The 23,159-nt window shown below is 40.8% G+C and overlaps 3 protein-coding genes across 4 annotated transcripts; 1 reads left to right on the top strand and 2 right to left on the bottom strand.

Annotated features, from left to right (window-relative positions):
* The first annotated feature begins 477 nt into the window (after nucleotides 1-477).
* On the top strand, nucleotides 478-4,608 carry LOC146507279 (uncharacterized). Its single transcript, XM_085180707.1, has 5 exons — nucleotides 478-1,339; nucleotides 2,275-2,804; nucleotides 3,262-3,491; nucleotides 3,655-3,832; nucleotides 4,322-4,608. Exons 2-5 carry the CDS (start codon nucleotides 2,405-2,407, stop codon nucleotides 4,447-4,449), a joined length of 936 nt encoding a protein of 311 aa, XP_085036833.1. The 5' UTR covers nucleotides 478-1,339; nucleotides 2,275-2,404; the 3' UTR covers nucleotides 4,450-4,608.
* A 63-nt stretch (nucleotides 4,609-4,671) lies between these two features.
* On the bottom strand, nucleotides 4,672-7,846 carry c8h22orf15 (chromosome 8 C22orf15 homolog). 2 transcript variants are annotated; one of them, XM_085179868.1, is made up of 5 exons: nucleotides 6,905-7,846; nucleotides 6,679-6,765; nucleotides 6,481-6,603; nucleotides 6,122-6,196; nucleotides 4,672-5,965 (listed from the first exon to the last, which is right to left on the bottom strand). In XM_085179868.1, the coding sequence occupies exons 1-5, from the start codon at nucleotides 6,927-6,929 to the stop codon at nucleotides 5,865-5,867; spliced, it is 411 nt and encodes a 136-aa protein (XP_085035994.1). In that variant the 5' UTR covers nucleotides 6,930-7,846; the 3' UTR covers nucleotides 4,672-5,864. The 2 variants fall into 2 exon arrangements, with proteins under 2 accessions (XP_085035994.1, XP_085035993.1); XM_085179867.1 differs by having other exon boundaries at nucleotides 6,481-6,765.
* A 2,491-nt stretch (nucleotides 7,847-10,337) lies between these two features.
* adora2aa (adenosine A2a receptor a) lies at nucleotides 10,338-23,093 on the bottom strand. The gene is made up of 3 exons (XM_085179865.1): nucleotides 20,058-23,093; nucleotides 13,462-14,140; nucleotides 10,338-12,305 (listed from the first exon to the last, which is right to left on the bottom strand). Exons 2-3 carry the CDS (start codon nucleotides 13,785-13,787, stop codon nucleotides 11,297-11,299), a joined length of 1,335 nt encoding a protein of 444 aa, XP_085035991.1. The 5' UTR covers nucleotides 13,788-14,140; nucleotides 20,058-23,093; the 3' UTR covers nucleotides 10,338-11,296.
* Nucleotides 23,094-23,159: the final 66 nt, after the last annotated feature.

The raw sequence follows: 23,159 nt of genomic DNA, 5'->3' as shown, positions 1-23,159 counted from the left end.
TAGAGATTATATTGATCGTAAAATGGCTTTTTTTGGGATCATATACATTATATATTTTAGATTGCGACTAATGATCTTTTGACATATATATGTTTCTTTAATGTTGCAGCGTCTGCTGATTTTAATGTAGATCATCTGGAAAATAATAAGAAAATAAAGATTCGAAATAAATGGACTGGAATATTAAAGAACAAATATTTACCTCCAAATTTATAAAAGTAACATAACACTGAAATACTTAAAGTGCAAGTATATTAAGTAAACTGCTAAAGGTACTCAGTTACATTCCTACTGGTCCTATCCATGTGCTAATCCAGGGGTGTCAAAGTCATTTAACATTGCGGTCCACTTTGACTTTAAGTGGAGCCAGACCAGTGAAACTCCCCTTGCTGTCAGTGTAAAGAAGTTACATAGTTAACGGTTTTTCTACATGATAAAGAAAAAGCTTCTATGACAAAGAAAGAAATCTAAGAATTTGTTTTAGAGAATGGAGTCTAGTGTTTTAGCAATTCAGAAAAATTGTGATAGCTGTCGTTAGTTCATTTGTTCTCAATAGCCAACATATTTCAAGGAAACTGAAATTGAATGAGTTGTTTTAAATGTAACAAAAAATTAAAAACAAAGAAAAGAATACATGTTTCTGGTTTATCAGAGTCATGTTGTAATGTGGGCAAGGCTTTGGGAAGTAGGGTTGCTGAGAGAACTACAGCACCCCCTGGTGGATAGTAAAGGCAACCCAGATAGCAAGACGACATTGAATTGATGTTGATTTTTCATCCGATCCGTCGTTATGGTCAGGGTTGAAGTGCCAATGTTGTAACAACATTGAAATACCGTGGTAAACCGACGGTCTTACTATAGGGACGTTGTAATGATATTGATTTACCTTTGTTTTTTTGTCATTGATATTTGATCTATTTGTAGTCGACCAGGTGACAACAACAACGTCGAGAAAACGTGTATTTATAGTTGACCATCATTCGGCGCCGGTCACCATCAAAAAGCCATGGATTTGTAGTTGAGCGTTAAATTGCATTGCAACTGAGCGGGTATGAAGTACCGGAGAAAGTAAATTTATTGTTCTTTTGTTATCAATGACTTTGGTCTAGTTCACCAGCTTTAAAAAAATCTTGTCGACGTGCAATTTATGTATATATTTATGTTGAGCGGGAGCAGCGATCACTTGGACTATTCCGCAGCACCCCTCTCAGTGGTACATCCCTCCAGGTAACCATTGTCTTGTACAGTAGAGCGGGACATTAGATTTACTCTCAGCGGAATTGACCGGAGAAGGCATCAGTTCATGCACTGCACTGGCCTGCACCACGCTTAGTATAAGGTAAGAATGAATTTTTTTTTCTATTCGTTATTTCCACGGTTGCATTTGAATAACGGTAAAAAAAAAAAAAAAAAAAAACTCGTTAATGTACAGTTTCGGACAAAATGTGGGAGCCCGAAATTGTGTCTACTTTCATCTTACAATCCGGCAACAAATACATTGCACTGCGAACAAAGTCTATCAACAAAGAAAACATTTCGTTTCATACTTTTCCGTTATATTCCCTTACAAAGCTAGCTTTAACGCTTCGAGGGTTCCTTTGTTCTTCCCGTCGCCTCGGCGCTTGACCCATACTTTCGCTCTGTAGTTGCTTTTAGCATAGTACTACAAAAAAATTGTGAATGTGTGATATATGATTGATAAACGTAAAGGTAACTGTATAAATGTGTTCAATGACTTTGTTACTTTTAATGATTGGAGAGCACCCGCTTCAATTCGCACTCAATTCAAACTTTACGTTGCACGCTCACCTAACTTTACGTTGCACGCTCACCTAACTTTACGTTGCACGCTCACCTAACTTTACGTTGCACGCTCACCTAACTTGTGTTTACACCTTTGTCCACACGTAAACTGCGTTTTCGTTAACTGAAAACTGAGATTTTTAAAGACGCCTGCCAGGGTGAATATTTTCGAAAACTCCGTTTCAGCATTTAGGTGTGGAGGAGGGAAACGGAGAAAACGCAGCGTCAAAGGTGTGCGCCTATTTTGACGTCACACTGTGTTTTTGTCTCTGTGCCATAAATTCCTACAATGGCAAACTTAGACAAAATACTGTTAATTTTATTATCTTCAGTGTTTAAATGCTTACATATACACACGCAGTTACTGTCCCTTCACACACAGGACTCGGTTCAGCTTCTATGAGCCGTCTTTGTATCTAGTTTTCCCTTTTTATTGACATTGTGCCCTATTTTTCCTCTTTTTTTTTTCAGATCTGATTTGGTAACTACCATCAATAAGTAAGAAACTCACGTCCTTAAATAAATTCCTAGTGTTAAACAATTTGCTTATTTGGCTATTTCCAAATATAGCACTATTTGTTTAATCTGATATACACTGACAATGACATCACGCTGGTCAAGGAGGCGCAAATTACGGAAAATGGTTGAGGCAGCAGAGTCAGATATACTCAGGCACTTTAAAGAGATGGTTGCTGAAAAACATAACCAAAACGGCAATGCACAAGTTGAAGTTAAGCGACCGCAGGTTGCGGACGAGTCTGGTGTGTCCCACTGTTGTCACCCAGGTATAGACAGTCAAGTATTTACCAGTCGCTATGAGCAGATTTCAGAAGTATGTGAGACCTATGTATCACCCGACAAGGATAATGTCTGTGACCGCAGTCTTCCCCCGCCGCCCAGCTTCCGGCACCTTTCGCTTCTCCGGCAGAACACACAAAACGGCACAGCTTTGCGATCTCCCCAGCATGCAGAGTCTGATGTTGAGGACTTCTCTATAGATGGTATGCTTTTAAAGCTGAATCACAATGTCATTGTGCTCTTATCTTCAAAACACCAGTTTATACTCCTGAATGTCATCTTGTTGTGATTTTTTTCCTGTAGATTCCAGAGACTCTGTGAGGCCACTATTACAAGGCAAGTTCGAAAATCTTGGAATTTACATGGTATAAATGGTAAATGGCCTATATTTGTACAGCGCTTTAACTAGTCCCTAAGGACCCCAAAGCGCTTTACACATTCAGTCATCCACCCATTCACACACAATTCACACACTGGTGATGGCAAGCTACATATGCAAATATCAAATATATGTGACAGGCAAAAACTAGCAAACACTTTTAGCAGTTAGAACAACTTATACTTGAATGCAGAATGTTACACCATCACTTATGGATATATTAGTTTTTCGTCTCTCACTGCTTAAGCCATTAATCTTTCTAGAATTGTCCTTTGAAACAGATGCAACCTCACAAAAGATATTAACGATGCTGTCAGACCTGACCAGAGCAGTTAACGAACTCCGTGAGGAGGTCAGAGCCATCCGCGAGGAGGTCAGAGCCATCCGCCATCCCTGCTGCAAAGAATCGGAAGATGCTGGGGTACTGCCTCTGGATTTGCCCTTGCACAACATTGAGGAGCTAAACAATGCAGAGGCAGCTCTTCAATCACAAGAGGCAAATAAAGCAATGGTAAGTATATAAAGGTTATGTACACTTTGTAACTATAAAGTGTAATAGCTGTCAGATGTGATTTAAATACATAACGACGGCATGTTGATTATACACACAAGCACTTGCATTCACATTTAAGACATGAGACACGCTAATTCCATCTCTTAAAATGTGTCTATAGGTGAGACGCTTTGCCTTGATTGGAGGAACCACACTGGAGGTGCGAGTCCGCCGTGTAATGGCTTATACCATTACAAACGAGCTGGCCTCGGTACTCAACTGGGCAGGGAAAAAAACCAAGGACCAGACAAAGCAAAAAAGGGCATTTAAAGATACAGCGCTGTGCAGATGCATATTTGGTAAGTTTTACCGTTTATTGTAGTTTTATGAGCCTATAGTGAACAATAAATGGATCAATTGATCTGCTGGGTGTGTTTCACATTTCCTATGTCCGGTTTTTGCTATATTACTTTGTCTTTCTTAATAACAAGACTTTCATGTCCGGTTAATCTGGAGATTGAGTCTTTGGTCTTCAGCTTGTTTAGTCCTCGGGTTGTAGTTTGTACAGCCCGAGGACCCCATGTTTATTTTGTTTTAAAGGATACACGACACACCATGCTAAGACTTATCACTTTTTCCGCTCATAGCTCTTTGGGAATCAAATGCGGCAGTTTGCAGATTTACGCCTGGTGACTTTCATGTTTATCAGCCTAGGAGTTTACATACTTTCTCCCCATTGAAGACAGTTAACAAGAACTTATTTGTGTGCTCTAATTCACTTTTTTTTATTTGTGTGTGTGTGTGTGTGTGTGTGTGTGTGTGTGTGTGTGTGTGTATTTTTGTCCTAGATGGCCTGACGCAGCAGTTAGGGGCAAACTCTATGTCAGAGTTTGACTTTGCACAAGCAGTGCAGAAATGGCTGCGATACGCCCCAGATCGTTTGGGTGGTGCAGGACGCATCCCCATCCCGGAGTAAAAAATGAATAACTTATGTGAAACATATAAATGTAAATAGCAAACTGTCTTTTAATAAAGTATTTAGCAAACGAAACATGTCTATTGACCTCTTTGTTTAGTTTTTTTTTTCTCTGTTACATCACATGCAGTGCTTTCTTATTTTAGGATATTAATATTGACATGATACATTGTGAGACTTTTATATATATATATATATATATATATATATATATATATAAGTACAATTATGTGTTTAGGTGGTTTAAGTATTGATGGAAACATGCAGTAGTTTAGTATTGTTGACGTTGTTTCAACATTAAAAAAGGATGCAAGAGTGACGTTAGGTCAACGTCACACCTCAACATTGATTCAATGACATCGCCTGATATTGATTCAACATTGTTTCAATGTTTCCTTGGGAACGTACAGCAGGAAAACGGGGTACAACGTTTTTTAATTAGCAAGACATCCTTTCATGGACAAACGTGTTTTTAATTAGATTGTTCTATACTTATTTTAAGGACCATAATCACAGATGAAAGCATGCATTGTAGATTTACGCTTAAATGTTTATATAAATCTTTTTTATATTTATGTTGAGAGTGCACATCCTGTGGAAGCAACCCCACCATCTAACACTTTCCCGCAGCTGTGTGCATGACTGAAAATCAGTTTGGTATGATTTCCTTCGTTCCCTTGAGTTTTCCTAATGAAAACAGCAAGCAAATCCTCAATGCAGGCAAATCCAATCACATCATCATTAATTCTTTGGCAGTGCAGTATTAACGGGGAGCGCACAGACTAATACACCGCAGTTAGATTTCTGGTAAAGAAAAACCTGAGACAATTTTTTTCAATCAGTAATTCATTAAGCGCATTTATTCTGCGTAGACTTGCAGAAAGTAGTGAAAGTTTAATCCAAGTGGTTCAAATTTCAAAAAATCCAAAAGGCAAAATGCAGAAAAAGAGGGAGGAAGAACTGGGAAAGGATTCAGACTAAATACACAATATGGAGAATATAAGGTGCAGGTGAACGAAATCTGGGCGGGAAGAGAACAAAGGCAGGAAGTCAAGAAAATAGCAACCCACACAAGGAAACAGCTCTCAAAATATATCAGAAAGTCACTGAAAGACGGACAAAAAAGGAACTCACACAGACAGGCAGGAAGCCACAAAAGGTATGAGGAAAAGGAAAATGCTTAGAAACACAAGAAACTAGGAAGATACACAGCAGCTCATACTTCTGATTTACCTCTCTGTGACATTCTGGTTACAGTAACAATTTAATGCAGAAATACAAAATCTCAAAATGTAACTTATTCTATAGAACTTCTTCAATGTTGACTATTATTAACTAAAAAGAAATCATCCACTTTAGCTCAGTTAAAATAGAAATATAGCAAAGTATTCAGATTTAAATTGACAGTGTTAAATTTAGTGGCTCTTGCTGTTTGCAGGAATGTTTTTGGTCTGAGGCGTCCGTCTCTTTCTAGTTTTTCTGTCTGGCTCTTTGTCAGTCAGCCTCTTCAGCAGTTCTACAGCACAAGCAATGAAAAACCACATAAGGTAACTTTATGTTTGTTTTGTAGCATTTCCACAATGGCAGGAATGGGTTTGTCCAGCAGGAGGCCTCAGAGAGCCACTTCCACAGCCCGATGTTATTCTTATCATTAATATTATTTTATTGTTACCTGTTAATTCAGGATGACTTTGACTGTTGTTGTTCTGAAGGGAGACATATTTCTGACCTCCAGCCTCATGGTCTCCTGAGGGAGCACAAGAAGTCACGGGCATGCTTTCAAACACAGGTAAAATCATACTTTACATTCAGCTTTCAAAAAATTAGGATGGCAACATGCATTTCATTCACAAAACCCCTGAAAGCACCAGAATTAGTTTGTCCTGCCACTTATCATCATTACATCAATATATTTGGAATCTAATTATTTAGACCAGACACTGATAACATAATTAGGTTTTGAAAATGCTTTTATAATCTGGGTGTTTGTTCCTCTGAAGTCCTGCTGATGGATGGACCAGACGGACTCACGGCAGACTCGCAGGAGGACGTAGTAGTGTCTGGCTACCAGCACACTGCTGGCCAGAGCCAAACTGTGCTGCTTGGCTGCCAGGTTCATCACTTTACCACTGCTGTCCATCAGGTCCACACAATCTGCAGGAAGAATTTTGTTGCTTTTAGAATTTGTATAAGAAAAATTTAAAATGATCCAGCATTTTAGTCCAGTACCTTTGGAGTCCACACCGGCCCTCTCTTTCAAATGATGGAGGAAGTTTATCAGCTTACAGTTGAGATTGAACATTTCCATCCTGCCCTCTGCCAAGAAGTCATGCACATGCATTCACAAAAAACTTGGAACAAATGCTGTAAGGTGCAAAAAAAAACCCAAACCTGCATGCCTGCGAACCTTTAAGCCTCCATGCACAGTATTAACATGCCCAGCAACTTTACTAACCTCCAAACAAGACAGTCACAAACATTTTCAGGTCCAGACTCCTGACAGCAGTTAAGCTCCAGTGATACTAGAGGTAGAAGAAGACTGGACTGGGCACAAAGTGGAACAATAAAATCACTTTAGTGTTGTGGTCTGCACTTTTTCACACATCCACCACCCTGAGAGAGTTAAACACACACACAAACACACATGCATGTTCCCTCATTTGCATCCACCTCTCCTCGCTCACAAAGCTTGAGTCTTTTAAAAGGATGAACAAGGGACTGTTTCTGCTTGTATCCATGGAGTCTCTACACACAGTGAGACCGGCACTCTGGACTTAACAGCTGCATGGGCAGAGATGTCAGTATTGAAAAAAAAAAAGAGCTGGTTTTATTGTTTCCCGCCACAGACTGGAACCCAACTCCATTTGCACTTACAGTAACTGACTTATAAAGACAGATACACCGAGATTTCATTTTGGTACCACAGAGGAAGGATAGAAGTTGAAAATAACAAAATTCAAATAAACAGCCAACATCAATAAAAGATAAGTTCTATCATCTGTTCATTTTTGGTGTATAGTTACATTACAGACACTACTACACTCAATCAAAAGCAACATGGAGTCTCTGTAGCTCAATCTGCCACATGAATGACTGATTCCTTAAAGCCTCTGTAATTAGTATTTTATAAAAGATCTTTTCCTACTGGCTACTTTCAGCTGCTACTTGTCATACCTCAGCTTTAGGTTTGAGTTAATTCATTTGCTAATGAATACCAGAACACACAACAATGATACCTGTTCAATACCTGTCCAAAAATAACTTGGATCTGCCCAGAAGCAAAAGTCATTTCCATTTCCCCATTACTAGGCTGTAGTATAAGAGACTGCAGGACCAGACTCACCTGGATTGATTACAAGAAGGCCTATGACTCAATGCCCCACACCTGGATCCTGGAATGTCTAGAACTATATAAGATCAACAGGACCCTGAGAGCCTTCATCAGGAACTCAATGGGGATGTGGCAGACAACACTGGAGGCCAACCTCAAGCCCATAGCAAATGTCACCATCAAGTGCGGGATCTACCAAGGAGATGCTCTGTCCCCACTGCTGTTCTGCATAGGCCTCAACCCCCTCAGTGAGATAATTGACAAGACTGGCTACGGATACCGACTGCGGAACGGAGCAGTTGTCAGCCACCTCCTGTACATGGATGACATCAAGCTGTATGCCAAGAGTGAACGAGACATCGATTCACTGATCCACACCACCAGGATATACAGACATCAGAATGTCGTTCGGGCTGGAGAAGTGTAGTCGGATGATAACAAAGAGAGGGAAGGTAGCCAGAACAGAGGGAATCAAACTACCAGAAGGCAACATTGCAGACATAGAGGACAGTTACAAGTACCTGGGGATCCCGCAGGTGAATGAAGAGGCTGCTAGGAAAGCTGCAACCACCAAGTACCTGCAGAGGGTCAGGCAAGTCCTGAGGAGTCAGCTCAACGGTAAGAACAAGATCCGGACTACCCCTGCTGGGGTAATAGGCTGGCCAAAGGAGGAGATAGAAGCCACTGACATCAAGACAAGAAAGCTCCTTACCATGCATGGAGGGTTTCACCCCAAGTCCAGCACCCTGAGGCTGTACGCTAAGCGGAAGGAAGGGGGCCGGGGACTAGTGAGTGTCAGCACCACAGTCCAGGATGAGACAACGAACATCCAAGAATACATCGGGAAGATGGCCCCAACTGACCGAGTGCTCAGTGAATACCTCAGGCAGCAGAAACCCAAGAAAGTGGAGGAAGGCGAGGAACCATCATGGAAGGACAGGCCCCTGCACAGTATGTACCACCAGCAGATAGAGGAGGTGGCTGATATCCAGAAATCCTACCAGTGGCTGGACAAAGCTGGACTGAAAGACAGCACGGAAGCACTAATCATGGCAGCACAGGAACAAGCACTAAGCACAAAATCCATTGAGGCTGGGGTCTATCACACCAGGCAAGACCCCAGGTGCAGGCTGTGTAAAGATGCTCCAGAGACGCTCCAGAGACATCCAGCACATAACAGCAGGGTGCAAGATGCTAGCAGGCAGGGCATACATGGAACGCCATAACCAAGTGGCCGGCATAGTGTACAGGAACATCTGTGCCGAGTATAACCTGGAAGTCCCGAGGTCAAAATGGGAGATGCCCCCAAGGGTGATGGAGAATGACCGAGCTAAGATCCTGTGGGACTTCCAGATACAGACGGACAAAATGGTGGCTAACCAACCATGTAGACAAACAGAAGAAGACGGCCGTAGTGATCGATGTAGCGGTTCCAAATGACAGCAACATCAGAAAGAAGGAACACGAGAAGCTCGAGAAATACCAAGGGCTCAGAGAAGAGCTCGAGAGGATGTGGAGGGTGAAGGTAACGGTGGTCCCCGTGGTAATCGGAGCACTAGGTGCGGTGACTCTCAAACTAGGCGAGTGGCTCCAGCAGATCCCGGGAACAACATCGGAGATCTCTGTCCAGAAGAGCGCAGTCCTAGGAACAGCTAAGATACTGCGCAGGACCCTCAAGCTCCCAGGCCTCTGGTAGAGGACCCGAGCTTGAAGGATAGACCGCCCACAGGGGCGAGAGGGGAAGGTTTTATTTTTTATATATTTGTTTTTTTCATTGTTTTTTCATCCAATGTTAGCTGAGCTCGCCATATGAGTTATTTAGTCATGTTAAGAAGTATTCTACTGACTTTATTTTGCAGTGTTGTGAAATTCAACTGTATTGCATTCAAAAATTGTCACTAGTTGTCTTTTTGCATTGTGACTTTTTTTTTTATTAATACTGGGCTTTTTTTTTTTTTTACGCAATTTAACAATCATTGTTGTAACCTTTTATGATGTATCTTTTAAAAATTATAGAACCTGATTCAATTTGATGGTAAGAACGACAGATAAAAAATTTGGGCTTTTATCTCATTGTTTTGAGACATTGACATTCAATCATTGCCTCATAGTTCAGTGCAAAACAATGTCTTGAAAGTGCGTCTGTGGACCATCATTCAAAAGAACCACATCCAGAAAAGTATTTATTGTATGAAGCTAAAGTTTCACGGCCGTAATGCAAAAAAAAAAAAAAGCTTATTTGAGATGAAGTGATCCAGCAGAGGAGACAAGATTTACAGCTCAAAAGATGTCCTGTATCCTTTGCCCCACAGGAGGACACAGGACATCTTTTTTGGCTTTAACAAGGAATAGGCCTCAAGAGCTGTTCTGATAAAAACTGCAAAAATAAAGAAATGCCAAGAAATGATGACAATTTAATCCACTATTTCTCCGAATGACCAAATCACGAGCCTGTCTGCTGAAAAGCCAGTGGGATGTCTGGAGGTGTTCCTGCATCTCCTGAATAAAGACAGGGATATTGTGGCCATTGCAAGAATGTATACACAGTGAGCACACATTAAAAGTGTGAAAGGATTTATTTAAAGACAGCACTTGGTGCCAGTCTACTTGTGAGAACATAGAGGGCAGTAATGGACATCTGCAAATAATTTCCCATTATTCATCAAACTGTGTCAATTGTATCATCTGAATTTGACTTAAATAAGCATACATTAAAGCATCATTATCACAAATGTATAAACAAAAATAAAAGGAAACATTACAGCATTAGATTGCCAAGTTACTAGTCTTTGCTTTAGAAAATGTGAAGCATTTAACAGATATTCTCACAACCGCAATCCTGCACTGTCCTTCTGCTTTTAGTCCAGTAGGAAACAGCAAATAGGAGCAATGGGCTGATACATTCATCTGGAACGTGGTTATGTCTGTTAATCTCTACCAAAAGTGTGGAAATTACAAGTGAAGAGAGCAGAGTATGTTGTGTTTATGTTCAAATCCCTGAAAGAAAGAAAATAAATGTAATAATTTAAAGACACATCACATTCAGACCTGAAATGGCACACTGTGGTTAAATAAAGGTGGCTATCCTGACACGCCTGCAATAAATGCTCCTATTCCATATAGACCCTTCTATCAACTGCCTGCATTTTTACTGTATTTCAGCTGTTTGCAAAGAGGAAGTAAAAACATTCGTGGATGGTGTTGAAATTTCCACAGAACAACTTGTGAAGTGGCTGCACATTACAAACCATCCCCAGTCATTTGGGTTGATAAGACGTAGCCTCCCGGTAACAATAGCGGTGCCTTTTAGACTTATTCTGAGTTAAATTGACATGTCACTGTATTTAAATAGTAGAGACAGTTTTCAGTCCTGTTTCATTTATCTCAGTGAGTGACATTCATTGTCTGTCATCTGTTTACAGTACTCCCATTGGAAATTAGAGATTCATGGTGATCCTGAGCAGACATTCACAACTAACTGCGAGGAATTAGTGAATGATCCCTGCGGCGCATAGATCAGTGCACTTTATCTAGCTCGCTACAGCAGCTCCTCCTGTCCTGGGTGTTGAACAGCAGTGCAACCTGTGCTGGGGCGAGGTTCTGTTTGCAGTTTTCCTCCAGGATCTCTGGTTCAGAGCAGTCGTTCCCCGCCGGGAGCTGAGTCTGCCTGAGGGCTTGAAGTGGACACGTCCCCACTTTGGGGCAGTGGGCGATAACAACTGACAGAGGCGGGTGAGACACTGTTGCCAGACCACCCTCTAAAGGGGAGATGTGAGCAGGACAGTGGCAGGAGTTCTCACAGGTACTGCTGCTGTGCTCTGTGAAAAGGTCAAAGCTGAGGCCATTTGCTTTGAGCCTGATGGAGTCCGTGATGCTGTTGTGAGTAGAGTTCCGCTTACTCCCGCCGCTGTCAAACACCTCCCGCTTCCCCAGGATGTGCCGCCTAATAATCCTACGGAAGGTGTGCCGGAACTCTCGGATGCGGTAGGCGTAGATGAAGGGGTTGACCACAGAGTTGGCATGGGATAGGATAATGGCCACATACAAAACCAAATCAGGAGGACGATCACACTGAGGACAGAAGAGGGTGAAGCAGTTAATGATATGTAAAGGCAGCCAGCAGACCGCAAACAGGCCCACAATGATGGCCAGAGACTTGGCAGCCTGGACTTCTTTCTGCAGGACGGAGCGGGACTTTTCCCCATGAGACGCTTTTACTTCAATCAGCATGAGCTGGTGGCGAGCTGCCATGAAGATACACAGGTAGATGGCCAACATTAGCAGCAAGGGGATCAGCACACAAGCAAAAAAGTTGAAGTAGACCATGTACTTCATGTCGACAACATGCTCAAACAGGCACTTCATCATGCCCGGCTGGCAGGGGCTGCTTTCGGTTTCGTTGGTGACGTTTCTTGACTTCCCAAGATGCCAGCCCATCATGGGGGTCAAACCGATGATGATGGATAAAATCCAGCATATGGCGATGATGCCTTGAGCCCGCTGTCCTGTCACCAAGCTGTTGTACCTGGACAGGGAGACAATACACGTGTCAAGCTTCAATTGTCTTTCAGCTCCTGAGAACCCAGAGATAAAGGTTTGTTTCCCTCTGCCACAATGACCTCTATAAACCTCATAAGAAAGCTTCCGTCACTTGTTTGAATTAATCATTACTGTATACGAAAGTACCCCGCTGATTTATCATTTGCTTATGCGATCGTTCCGTGGAAGCAACTCTCATACCGGAACTACAAGAGACAAGAATAAACAAACGGAGTCTTTCAGGACTCCTCAAAGGAAGGAGCCTATTTTTGGTTCGCTTGTAGCACAGTGTGGGAGAGCAGCTGAGACGTTTGGCTTGTTTCTATCACATTCTTCAGATGTTAAAGTGCAAAGGTTAATACTGCAAAAACAAGCCCCCCCCCCCCCCCCCCCCCCCTCCTCTTTAGGGATGTACAAACACAACGCAGAAGAGCCGTCACGTACGTATGTTTGGCAGGAGGAGGAGTCTGTTCGAGCCCTAAAGGGCGAGACGTCTGACCGGCACAGCAGTGCGGTAACGATGAGGTCACAGCATCACTGTCACTGGTTTGCCACCGTCGTTGGCAAATTTGCATGTTAAATCAACATCTGACTGTGTTTGGAGTTTTTTTGTTGTTATTTTTACATTACAATAAAAAAAGTACGTTTACAAAAGAGGCTTACACAGTCTGTGTAAGCAATTAGAGTGATATTTGTTTGATTGCTCCGGGGGGGAATTTGCCCTGCGGGAGACGCTGTTTCTGAACAGTCTTATTCAGACATGGAATATCTGGTTCAAATGTCAAATGTTGTAACCGACAGAAATGAAATGAAACGTTGGGCGTCATCGTGAGAATTCTGCTGCTTCTGATTAAAAAAACACATTGGACCAAAGTAAGAAATGTTTTCCCTCTGATTTAGAGAGTTAAAACGTTCCTATTTTGTTTTCCAAATCTGATCTTTGTTTCTTTCTGTGCTTTGACATGTTGAAAAAATGGTTTATAAGTAGTAATCAGCTGTTTTACTAATGCTAATCAACTTTTTATTGGTGACTTATTAACACACGTAATAATGCAGTTATAAAGGATTTCACTCATTCTATTAACTCATTAATTTTGCACCAATAAATGATAAATGATACACTTTTCCTTATGGTTACTGACCTGAGTGGTATCTTGATTGCAATGTAGCGATCTATAGCGATGGCCAGCAGACTAAAGATGGAGCTCTGTGTGAGAACCAGCACAAAGCACGCAATAAACAGGCAGCCATAGAAGTTGGAGCAGAACCCGATGCTGATGACGATGGCAAAGGGAATGGCCAGGACGCCCACGGCAATGTCGGCCACAGCCAGCGACACCACGAAGAAGTTGGTGATGCTCTGGAGGTTACTGTTGAGGGCCACGGCCCAGCAGACCAACACATTTCCCAGCACTGAGAAGACGGCAATCAGCAGCTCCAGGGTGATGTAGAAAAATTTGTCCCGCATGATGAAGCAAACGGCAAAGAGGGGGGAGGAAATCTCACCTCAACGTCCATAGCTGCAGCCTAGCAGCTGCTGAACTCAGCCTTGTCACCTCCAGAGAAACAGCCACTAGATTCCACAAAACAGTGACTCCTTCACACCTGCTCAGCTTAAAATGCTGAAAAAGAAAAATGAATCACATGGAGCTATCGTCACTCCTAACCCCGCATGCAGGGTGCAGTCACCTCCATCCTGTCCTCATAAAAAAGCTCTTCTGCTGTCCTCTCCCCTCAGCTCCTTCCCCTCGGCGTCCTTTTCCCACGAGCTCCTTGAAAGGCTGAGATGATGCCAGCAACGGACATCACAGTGACATCGCTCTGTCGGAAATAAAAAAAAAAAGGTGCAAAAGTGAAAAAGAAGAAATGCTCCTACAGTAGAGGAAGTGAATATGGACTTTGTATTAGGTATTAAGCGAGGCACCCTGTTTGCATTTGAAAGATCTACAAACACAATACAGGTTCCTTCTTATCAGTTATGAAGTACACTTATATGGGCGTTATAGGGTACGCTTATATATAGTCACAATATTTCATCAGCAGCTTTAATAAAACCACAGACACCTTTCATAAAGCCACATTACACTGCAAAAAAAGAAGAAGCAATGTCACTGTTCAGTTGTGTGAGGCTTTTAGTTGCTGATGCCTCCTATAAACAGTCTTTCTGACCCTGCAGAAGGGCAGTGGGAGAGCAACTTGTGTAGCCTCCATCAGTACGAGCATGCACGGCTCCACGTTGTAGCAAACTGCTGTCAAAATGCAGTTTGAATCATTTATACTGTGCTAAAATCCAATGTTATATTACAATACTACAACATAAGTCAGATTTGCTCTGACAAGCACAGACTTGTGACAGTTTCTGATGTTTAAGTTCAGACACTCAATTTAGAAGTTTATATCCGTTATGTTTTGTTTAGACTTTGATTGTCGTGGATTTGCGATGTGATTTCCAGCATTTGTGTAGCCAAGAACAGCAGACCTTGACTCCTGTGGTAGATAAAGATTTTCAACTAGTAAAAAAAAACAAGGAAAAATAAGAAATGCGATCTTATCTTGTGATAATTCAAGAAAAATGGGCACTGAACTCAACGTGAAGCTGTTTTATGGATTACTTCTGCAACAGTTGTGATCACAATAGAAAGTTCAGAGGTGTGACGCTGCATTGGCCTTAAGTCTGCTATCGTCTGAGGCACGTCCATGCAGCAGCTTATTTTGAAAATGTACATTAATATTACAGTAAAAATCACCTTTCACAGTTATAACAGTTAACTATGACCTTAACATAACTGTAGATGGTCATCTAAAAGGCTGGCTATACTAAACTGCAAAGCCTCAATTCTACAAAGTATGTGAACATGTTGTTGATTCCAGAAGCTGCGCTGTACACAGTGTAAATGCTACATGCTGGTAAATGTAGCTGTTAGATATTTACTGTTATTATTTGTTACAGGAGGTTCAGGACAAAAGGTTCTGCTACAGTGAAAATCCTGTGTGTCCAGTTTTATAATGCATGCTGTACAGTATTATTCAACGGCTAAAATGTGATTCTCTCAGTTCTGTGAGCGCTAAAACTAAAACGAAACATTGTGACCACAAAAAGTGCGCGTTGAGAGATGAGTCACACTCAGAGTATCGTAGTGGGTTTTGTAGCTGCTGTCTTTCAGGCAATTCAAAACAGATAAGACCAAAGATAAAAATAAATAAATGTATTACTTGTGCTTTTATTGAAAAGCACAAGTAATACATTTTATTGAATGTGCTGTTTATCTTAGTTAATATCAAAAGCTTTATCAGTCACATCTGATCAAACAAATATTACTGAAAATTATTTGAGATGCAGTTTTAAACGATCTATAATCAATACTTTTTAATGACAGTAATGGAATTAATGCATGTGAAGTGAGAGTTAGGGGGTTACTGTAGAGTTAGGCCTATAATATTATATGTGATTATATGACTATATGTGTATAAATGATCAATTCTTTGTTAGCAATTTCTCCAAATATGATTAAAAAGTAATATTTCAATATTAGGTTTGTTTTTACCAACCCAGGCAACGGCGAACACACACACACACACACACACACACACACACACACACACACACACACACACACACAGCTATCTTAGTGAGGACCTTCATTGACATAATGGTTTCCCTAGCCCCTTACCCTAAACCTAACCATAACCTAATTGTAACCCTGACCCTAAAGCCACATTTTGAGCCTCAAAAATGCCTTCAAACTTGTAAGGACCGGTGTGTGTGTCCTCACAAGTAGAATGCAGATTTCAGTCCTCACAAAGATAGCTAGACAGGAACACACACACACACACACACACAAACAAAAGAGGGGAAAAAACAGAAAAAAAAAGAAGAAGAAAAAGTTAAGCTTCATACTTGAAAAGATTTCCCTATTTTTCAAAATATTATTAGGATGCAACAAAAGATAAAATAATGATAAAACGGGAAGATGAACAGGGAACAGAAATAACCAACAAAGGAACACATGTAATGTAATCTGATCTTGAAACTACCAATTCCTTATTTTGGAATTTGGAAATTTCTTTGAAAAACAAATATAGTTTTTGACCCCAGAAATGACTTCTAATGATCAAATAGGACTAAAGTCTTAATGCTGAGTACAATGTATTGAAATCCATTTGAATTACATACATATTTTTTATTTATGCATGTTACATTTGTAGATAGCAGATGGCTTTTTTGGTTCAAGTCACATTAAATGATGCAATACAGTGAATCAAAGGGCTTTTTGTGCCATAAAGGAAATTATTTTCAAAAGCTCTGTTTTTAAAGGTAAAATATTTTATACTCACAAAATCTCTCATTGACCTCATCTGAGGTGGGAATGATATGATCGGAATCTTGAGAAAAAGATTTAAACAAATAACAAAAAGGTGGATAAAACCGAACTCCAATCAAAGAAAATTAAACCTTTTACAAGAAACAGACAAAATGATCCAAAAGAGAATAAGGGAGATGATGGAAAATGGTAAATTCCTATTTAAAATCTTCTTTTCTATAAGTTTAAATGGGTGGAAAAACATTAGTATGGAACTGTGTCTGCAAGCGTGTTGGTAAAGTGTTGCGTTTAATGCATTTAAACATGAGTTTAGAGCATATTTTTCTCTTTTCCGTGATTTGCAGTTTTGAATAGAGTTAAGTTTTGCTGTCAACAGGATAAGGAAGCTGTCGAAAAAGAAGTACGCTTCATACGAGCAGTATTACAACTCTGCAGTAGAAAAGCAGATAAGAGCAAACACCTTTGTAAACATTTTTGGGTGAAATATCGTGGCGAGAGGGAAAAAAAAGAATTGTAGCACAATTCTTGGAAGTTTGATATGGCTTCTGGTCTATTCTCAGTCAGACCATAGTTTAGATGCCTTGATAGCCTTGAGCCGTCAGCACGCAGCTCACTGAGCTTACAAATAGAAGCTGTTTTTGTGCTGCTGAATTCCCTCTGAGGGGATGTTTGTGAAGGTTAGACTGAGTTTTCAAAGATACCAGCTGTGATGGAACACAAAGGTCTTTGCTCTCCCAGTCATGCTTTTCCCTCGGGGTTAGATGAGCCATTTAGTAATACTAAACTGTTATTCCACGTTTGCGTGTCATCAGGAGATATCCTTTTAATTCCAAAGGACTTATAAATAAAGTTTTAACTGTTGCTGTTTTAAGAGATGTTGGTGTGCGACTAGAATTCCAGTGTTTTTTGGATCAGTACTTCACAGTAATAATCCCAAAGGACAAAAAAGGAAATCATGAATTTCTTAAAACTGCACCAGTGATTCTCCCATGCTAGCCACACAGCAACAAGCTGTCCTAAAATAAAATTATGAGACACATCAGAGAAACTCCAGGGAGTAACAGTGAGACAGGGTTAGGGTGCAAGCTTTGGTTCACAGCAGCCACTTTGAGGGATGAAATCTGGACAAATATTGATATTTATTAGTATCTTTGTACTGAGAAAGATAAAGAAGAAGTCAGCCAATGCAGCACACCAACAATAAACCACAGCACATCACCGCCCTTTACCACTGCACACGAGAAAATTAAAAGTTAAGCTTCCTGTCACCGCAGGCTCTCGCTATGCTGTCCATACAAAGTGCCAATACTGCTGCAAGCACAGTGAGTCGCCTCACTATCTCTGAGCAGCTGTGTTGACTCTTTTGCACTAAAGCATCGTAGCATATTGAGAAGCAGGGAACATTGATCAAAATTACAGTCTGATTAAATAATATAATGAAATCTGGGCCTAAGTGTGTCAAGAAATTACTGGGCTACAACTGGGCTAAAACAATTAGCTAAAAAAAAATGGATTTTCAAGTCTGACCGATTTATTATCAAGGCAATGTCATTGTTAGCTATACGCCAATTTTTGGCTTCACAATTTGTAATGACTTAGAGCTGAAAATGTAAAAAGTAAAGACACAAAGGGAGAGACACCCTTCAAACAAAATGAGTGTTAGCTTAAAGCATTAGCTTAGGCTCTAGATATAGTTAAAATATACTGATAGCTAAGAGTAAGCTACTGGATAACAGGGATTTAAAGTAGCCTAAAACAGATGGATAAATGAGTGAAAATAGGGCATTGCAATTATGAATAAATACCTGTTAGCTGGAATTAGCAGGTAGCTGTAAACTGGATAATGGTATTGGATAAAAGTAGTAACTAAATATTTGGATATTACAGGTGAAATTGCTAAAGCTAAACCCAAGAGTGGGTACGCGGTTGAAGCAGGTCATAGTTGTTAAATTAGACATAGATAAATACTTAAATGTGTAGCTTAGAGTCGTGTAGCATAGAACTGGATAAATTAAAGCTAAAGATAAAAACTAATGGTTCAAAATTTTATGGATACACAACTGCTGAAAAAAATGGAAACATTTCTAGATGAATGGTTAGAAAAAATTATGGATAGTTTGTGGTAAGTGTTGAAAACAGGCCTACTGGTCTAAACAGTGACAGTTAACAGATGTCTACTTATGAAACCAGTCTTAAACAACACCCAGTTTATGATGAAACTAAACACACATTGAATATGTGTCCTACATCAAGTAACAGCCTGTAACAAATCACAAAAGATGAGTAAAGTAGAGTGGTCACTGCTGTGTGACACAGTCCACTTGACTCTGTCTTTGTGTCTGCACTTGACTCATGGCCACAGTTACTCACATGAAGACACCAGGGGTGGAAAGCAGCTATGCACAGTGACCCCGTCACCTATTGTGGCAATCTGGCTAATAAATCAAGGAATCGCTGTATGTGTGTTCTTCACATGGAGACAAACGATTATTCTTTCTACCTCAGACCTGGTGGCTGTGCAGCTCAGGCCCTGACCAAGTGCACTGTCCGGTCGGGGTACTTTGAATGAGTGGTGTTCCCATTTCACAAGGTCTCTAGTTGCTAGGTAACATCTTTGACTTCACAGATGATGTCATGAATCATGATGTTTATGAATCAACATCCTCCACTCTAACATGTACATGCTACTACACCTTAGGGAGGAGACTTGTTAAAAACAAATTAATTTAAGCATATGTAACATTTGACACTTTAATAGAGAGACCACAGCCCAGTAGTGCTGTTATCATTTCATATATTGCATTTTAGAAAAATTATTCAGATTATGTGTCATAAAAACAATGATTGCAGCACAACAGGGGTACCTGATGCTGTGATGGTAATGTTTTGTTTGTTTGTTTTTGCTTTTTTATGTCTTTTCTTCTTCTTTTTTTGCACTTGAACATGATGTAATTGATTGTGAGGACAAGCAAAGCTACATTATTTCTGTGCAACATAAACTAATTACGGCACTACAGCTGTTTTATTACTGAATCTCGAGTCTTCCGGTTGCAGAGGAAGCCCAGGTCGCAATACAGGTTTAAGAGATGAAGTATTTCATTTATTAGGTTAGGTGTTCAACAGGCCGTGTTATAATAAGCTCACAGGGGACTTTGCGGAATCATTATCAGCAGACTTTTTTCCTGCAAGCCTCTGAGAAAACCCACAGTATGCAAATACGCATCGAAACATCAGTTTCCACAGAAACCTCACCTGTTTCTCATCTTGCCGTGGGCACTAAAGCAAAATACGACTGTTGCATGAAAATGTTCATTCACGTGTTCATCTTAGTGTGAAAACTGAAAGCACTGCCAGTGAAAGTGAAGTCTGCGTTTAATTCATTTTTGCGCAAGAGTCAGTCGGCGCGCACGGCTTACCTTTCTCTCCGCAGGCTTCCTTTCCTACAAATGGCAAAGTTTTGATATTCAAAACCACTTGATGAAACGAGGCGACAGAAAAAGTCGACTTAAAAATATCACGCAAATGACGGTTTTCACTTCCCACTGAGCGACCAACTTCTTCAATTCACGCCTTAGATTTTCCGTCCAGCTGCACTTCACTTTTTTTCTTCTTTTTTAAAAATTGACTTTAAAGCGCAGCTCAATAATAAAAACACACCATCGAGCTCTGATCGACGTGTCTCCACTGAAAGAAAGAAGACTCCTGCTTTTGTCACTTCACAAAGATGAGATCTGCTCTTTACTCTCGCTCTGCTCCGGTCAAGTGAGTGTCTCTCGCTCTCGCTCTCTCTCTCTCTCACACACACACACACACACACCCTCCATAAAACAGGCTGGCTGTACCTCAGTTTCCTCTTCGGGGTCAGACAGCTAAAAGCATGCTGTGTATACGTGATGATGGTGATGATGTCACACGTTAAACACGGTGTGTCTGCTGTGCAACTTGAGATGCTCTGAATCCGTTAAGCCGGTTATCTTTCTAACACAGAGGGACAATTATCCGGTTAGTGCTCGGTACCAGAGCTCTGTCGCGTTTTATTACCTGGATAATGTGTGTTGAGTGGAAATGTAATGTTCTAGCCCCGGGCGAGGTTCAAAACCCTGCGTGACATAAACAAAGGTGCAGATTTCAGGGGGATGTGCGCTCTTTTTAAACCCCGTCGTCCGGTATGAACCGTCACCACCCCTGATTCAACTCTGTCTCGCTCTCTCGCCTTTTCTTTAAAAGTGATTCTTTTAAAAGTAGTCTTGTCCAACAGTTCTTCAGGCTTTCAAAGTCTCCTAAAGCAGCGGTCCCCAACCCCCGGGCCTCGGACCGGTACCGGTCCGTGAGTCGTTTGGTACCGGGCCGCGAGAGTTGAGGCTCAGGTGTGAAATGTATAGTTTTCAGGGTTTTTATCGGTTTTCAGCGTTATTTTGTTATCGTTTTTATCGTTTACTCGGTTTTCCTGGGTCTTTTCATGTGTGTTATGAATAAATCTTCTTTTTTTCGGTACCGGTACTAGTTTTATTTTGTTGTATTTATCCGCGACACCTTAAAGGCCGGTCCGTGAAAATATTGTCGGGCATAAACCTGTCCTTGGCGCAAAAAACGTTGGGGACCGCTGTCCTAAAGGGTTTCTTTGGATATTTGCTGATTTTTTACCAACTTTTAGTCGTTGTACCTGACATTTTATTAGAGACATTTTGTGTCTGTGTGTGCCCCTTCACATTGACCTGTGAATCATTCAATTAAAAATACAAAGGAAAAGAAAGAAAAGGCACCTAACTCAACTGATGGAGTGTTGTGTGTGCGTAGACACAACAATAAGCTTTATCTACACATAACAGACAACTTGGCAAAGAATCAATTTTAAAACGTCTTTCTGTATTTTGTTACTATCTTGTTACAAAAGCACAGAATTTGCTCCAATTTCTTCATCTGAACACCAAAGACAGTCTGACAGGCATAAAATAGTGTTTGTACAGCAAGATTCTCAAAAAGATGTTAGCTAAAAACTTGGCATATCTTGATGAGATAGAAGTGTCATCAGAAATGGTCTCAATGAAAGGTTAGCTGTTAGGAAGCCATTCTTAATGAAGGGAAACAGAGAGGAAAGGACGAGGAAGTTACACAAGAACAAAAGTCAGTAAGTCAGTAAGGGGTCTTATGAGTGATGAATCCAATTCTGAAATTCTTGGTTTGTCATCAGTATGTACAGAGAGGTTGAGTGAGAGGGACAGGGAGTGTCTACAGCCATCTGTAAAAACAGTAGAGGCTCAGTGGTGTTGGCGATCTTTCCAAAATTGATGGAATTATGAAGACAGAAAAGCACTGGGTCAGATTTTGAACCACCATGTAACATCTGGAAACCATCTGATTGCCAACAACACCATTCTTGAGCATGAATACGATCACTGCCAAAGCAATAAAAGCACACCTGGATAGACATTACTGAAGCAGTGTGGGATCATCCTGACAGAGAATGGAACAGTTCTGCATCTCTCAGTCTTTTTTATTATTGTAGGGTCTTTACCTGACAGTATAAATGGCCTTAAGGTGACTGTCTTTGTCATTTGGCACTATATAAACAAAGCTGAATTGAATGTCCTTGAAGAAGCCTGAAGAATTGTTCCTGAACACGTCTTACAGGAATGACAGGAAAGCTGCCTAAGATTTTTCAGGCTTTTACCAAATATTGACTTTCAAGTTTTGCAAAATCTGTTTTCCATACTGTATTTTCGAGCATGTTTGTACATGATTCAATAGATTTCTGCACCCATTTTCCATTTTCCTTGCAAAATCTAAAAAAATGTTTGATTTGAGACTTTTTCACAGTACTATAGTGTTGTGATCAGTCAGCTGGTACCACGTGTAAGCACGTCGATGACCATGGAAGAAAATGGGAGCCAAGATTTAGTAGTAATTTGTTTTCCAATATAGAAGTGCTGTTTATCCAGTACTTCTGAGGTAATGTAGCCTGCTTCTTGTTTTCAGGCTACGTGGTAATAGATTTGATGTACTTGACTTCCTAAGATGATCAAAGGTATGTGATAAGATAACTGGAATGTTGGGAGGTTTTAAACATGAGCAATTAACCAAACATCCAGTGGGTTACACAATGAAACACATTGTTTCATTTGTTGGAGTCAAACTCAGGACCTTCTTGCTGTGAGGCAACAGAGCTAACCACCGTGCCACCATCCCGCCCCGTGTTTCGATCATTTGATCTGAAAAGAGGCCAGCGCAACAGGACAAACAAGTAGTTCATACCCGTGTGTGTGTGGTGAACTATGAATGAGACGATCTGAAAGCCACACTGGATTATGTCCTACTTTATGTTTGTTATGTGGTACGTGATTTTTGTTGTCCTTTAACTACAGACATTTGCACCACAGAACGATGCAGCAAACGTATAAACTGGTGCAAGAGAAGCAGAATGCAGGAAGTAAAGTTTCTGATGCTCATCGTTTCCTGGGGAAGGAACATCTTCTCCACCACCCCCACCTCCCCAAGCCCAGCCCACGGCTGAAAAAGGA

The sequence above is a fragment of the Neolamprologus multifasciatus genome, chromosome 12 (genome assembly GCF_963576455.1).
Source record: "Neolamprologus multifasciatus chromosome 12, fNeoMul1.2, whole genome shotgun sequence".
NCBI lineage: Eukaryota > Metazoa > Chordata > Actinopteri > Cichliformes > Cichlidae > Neolamprologus > Neolamprologus multifasciatus.
This window is presented reverse-complemented; position numbering and strand designations above follow the sequence as displayed.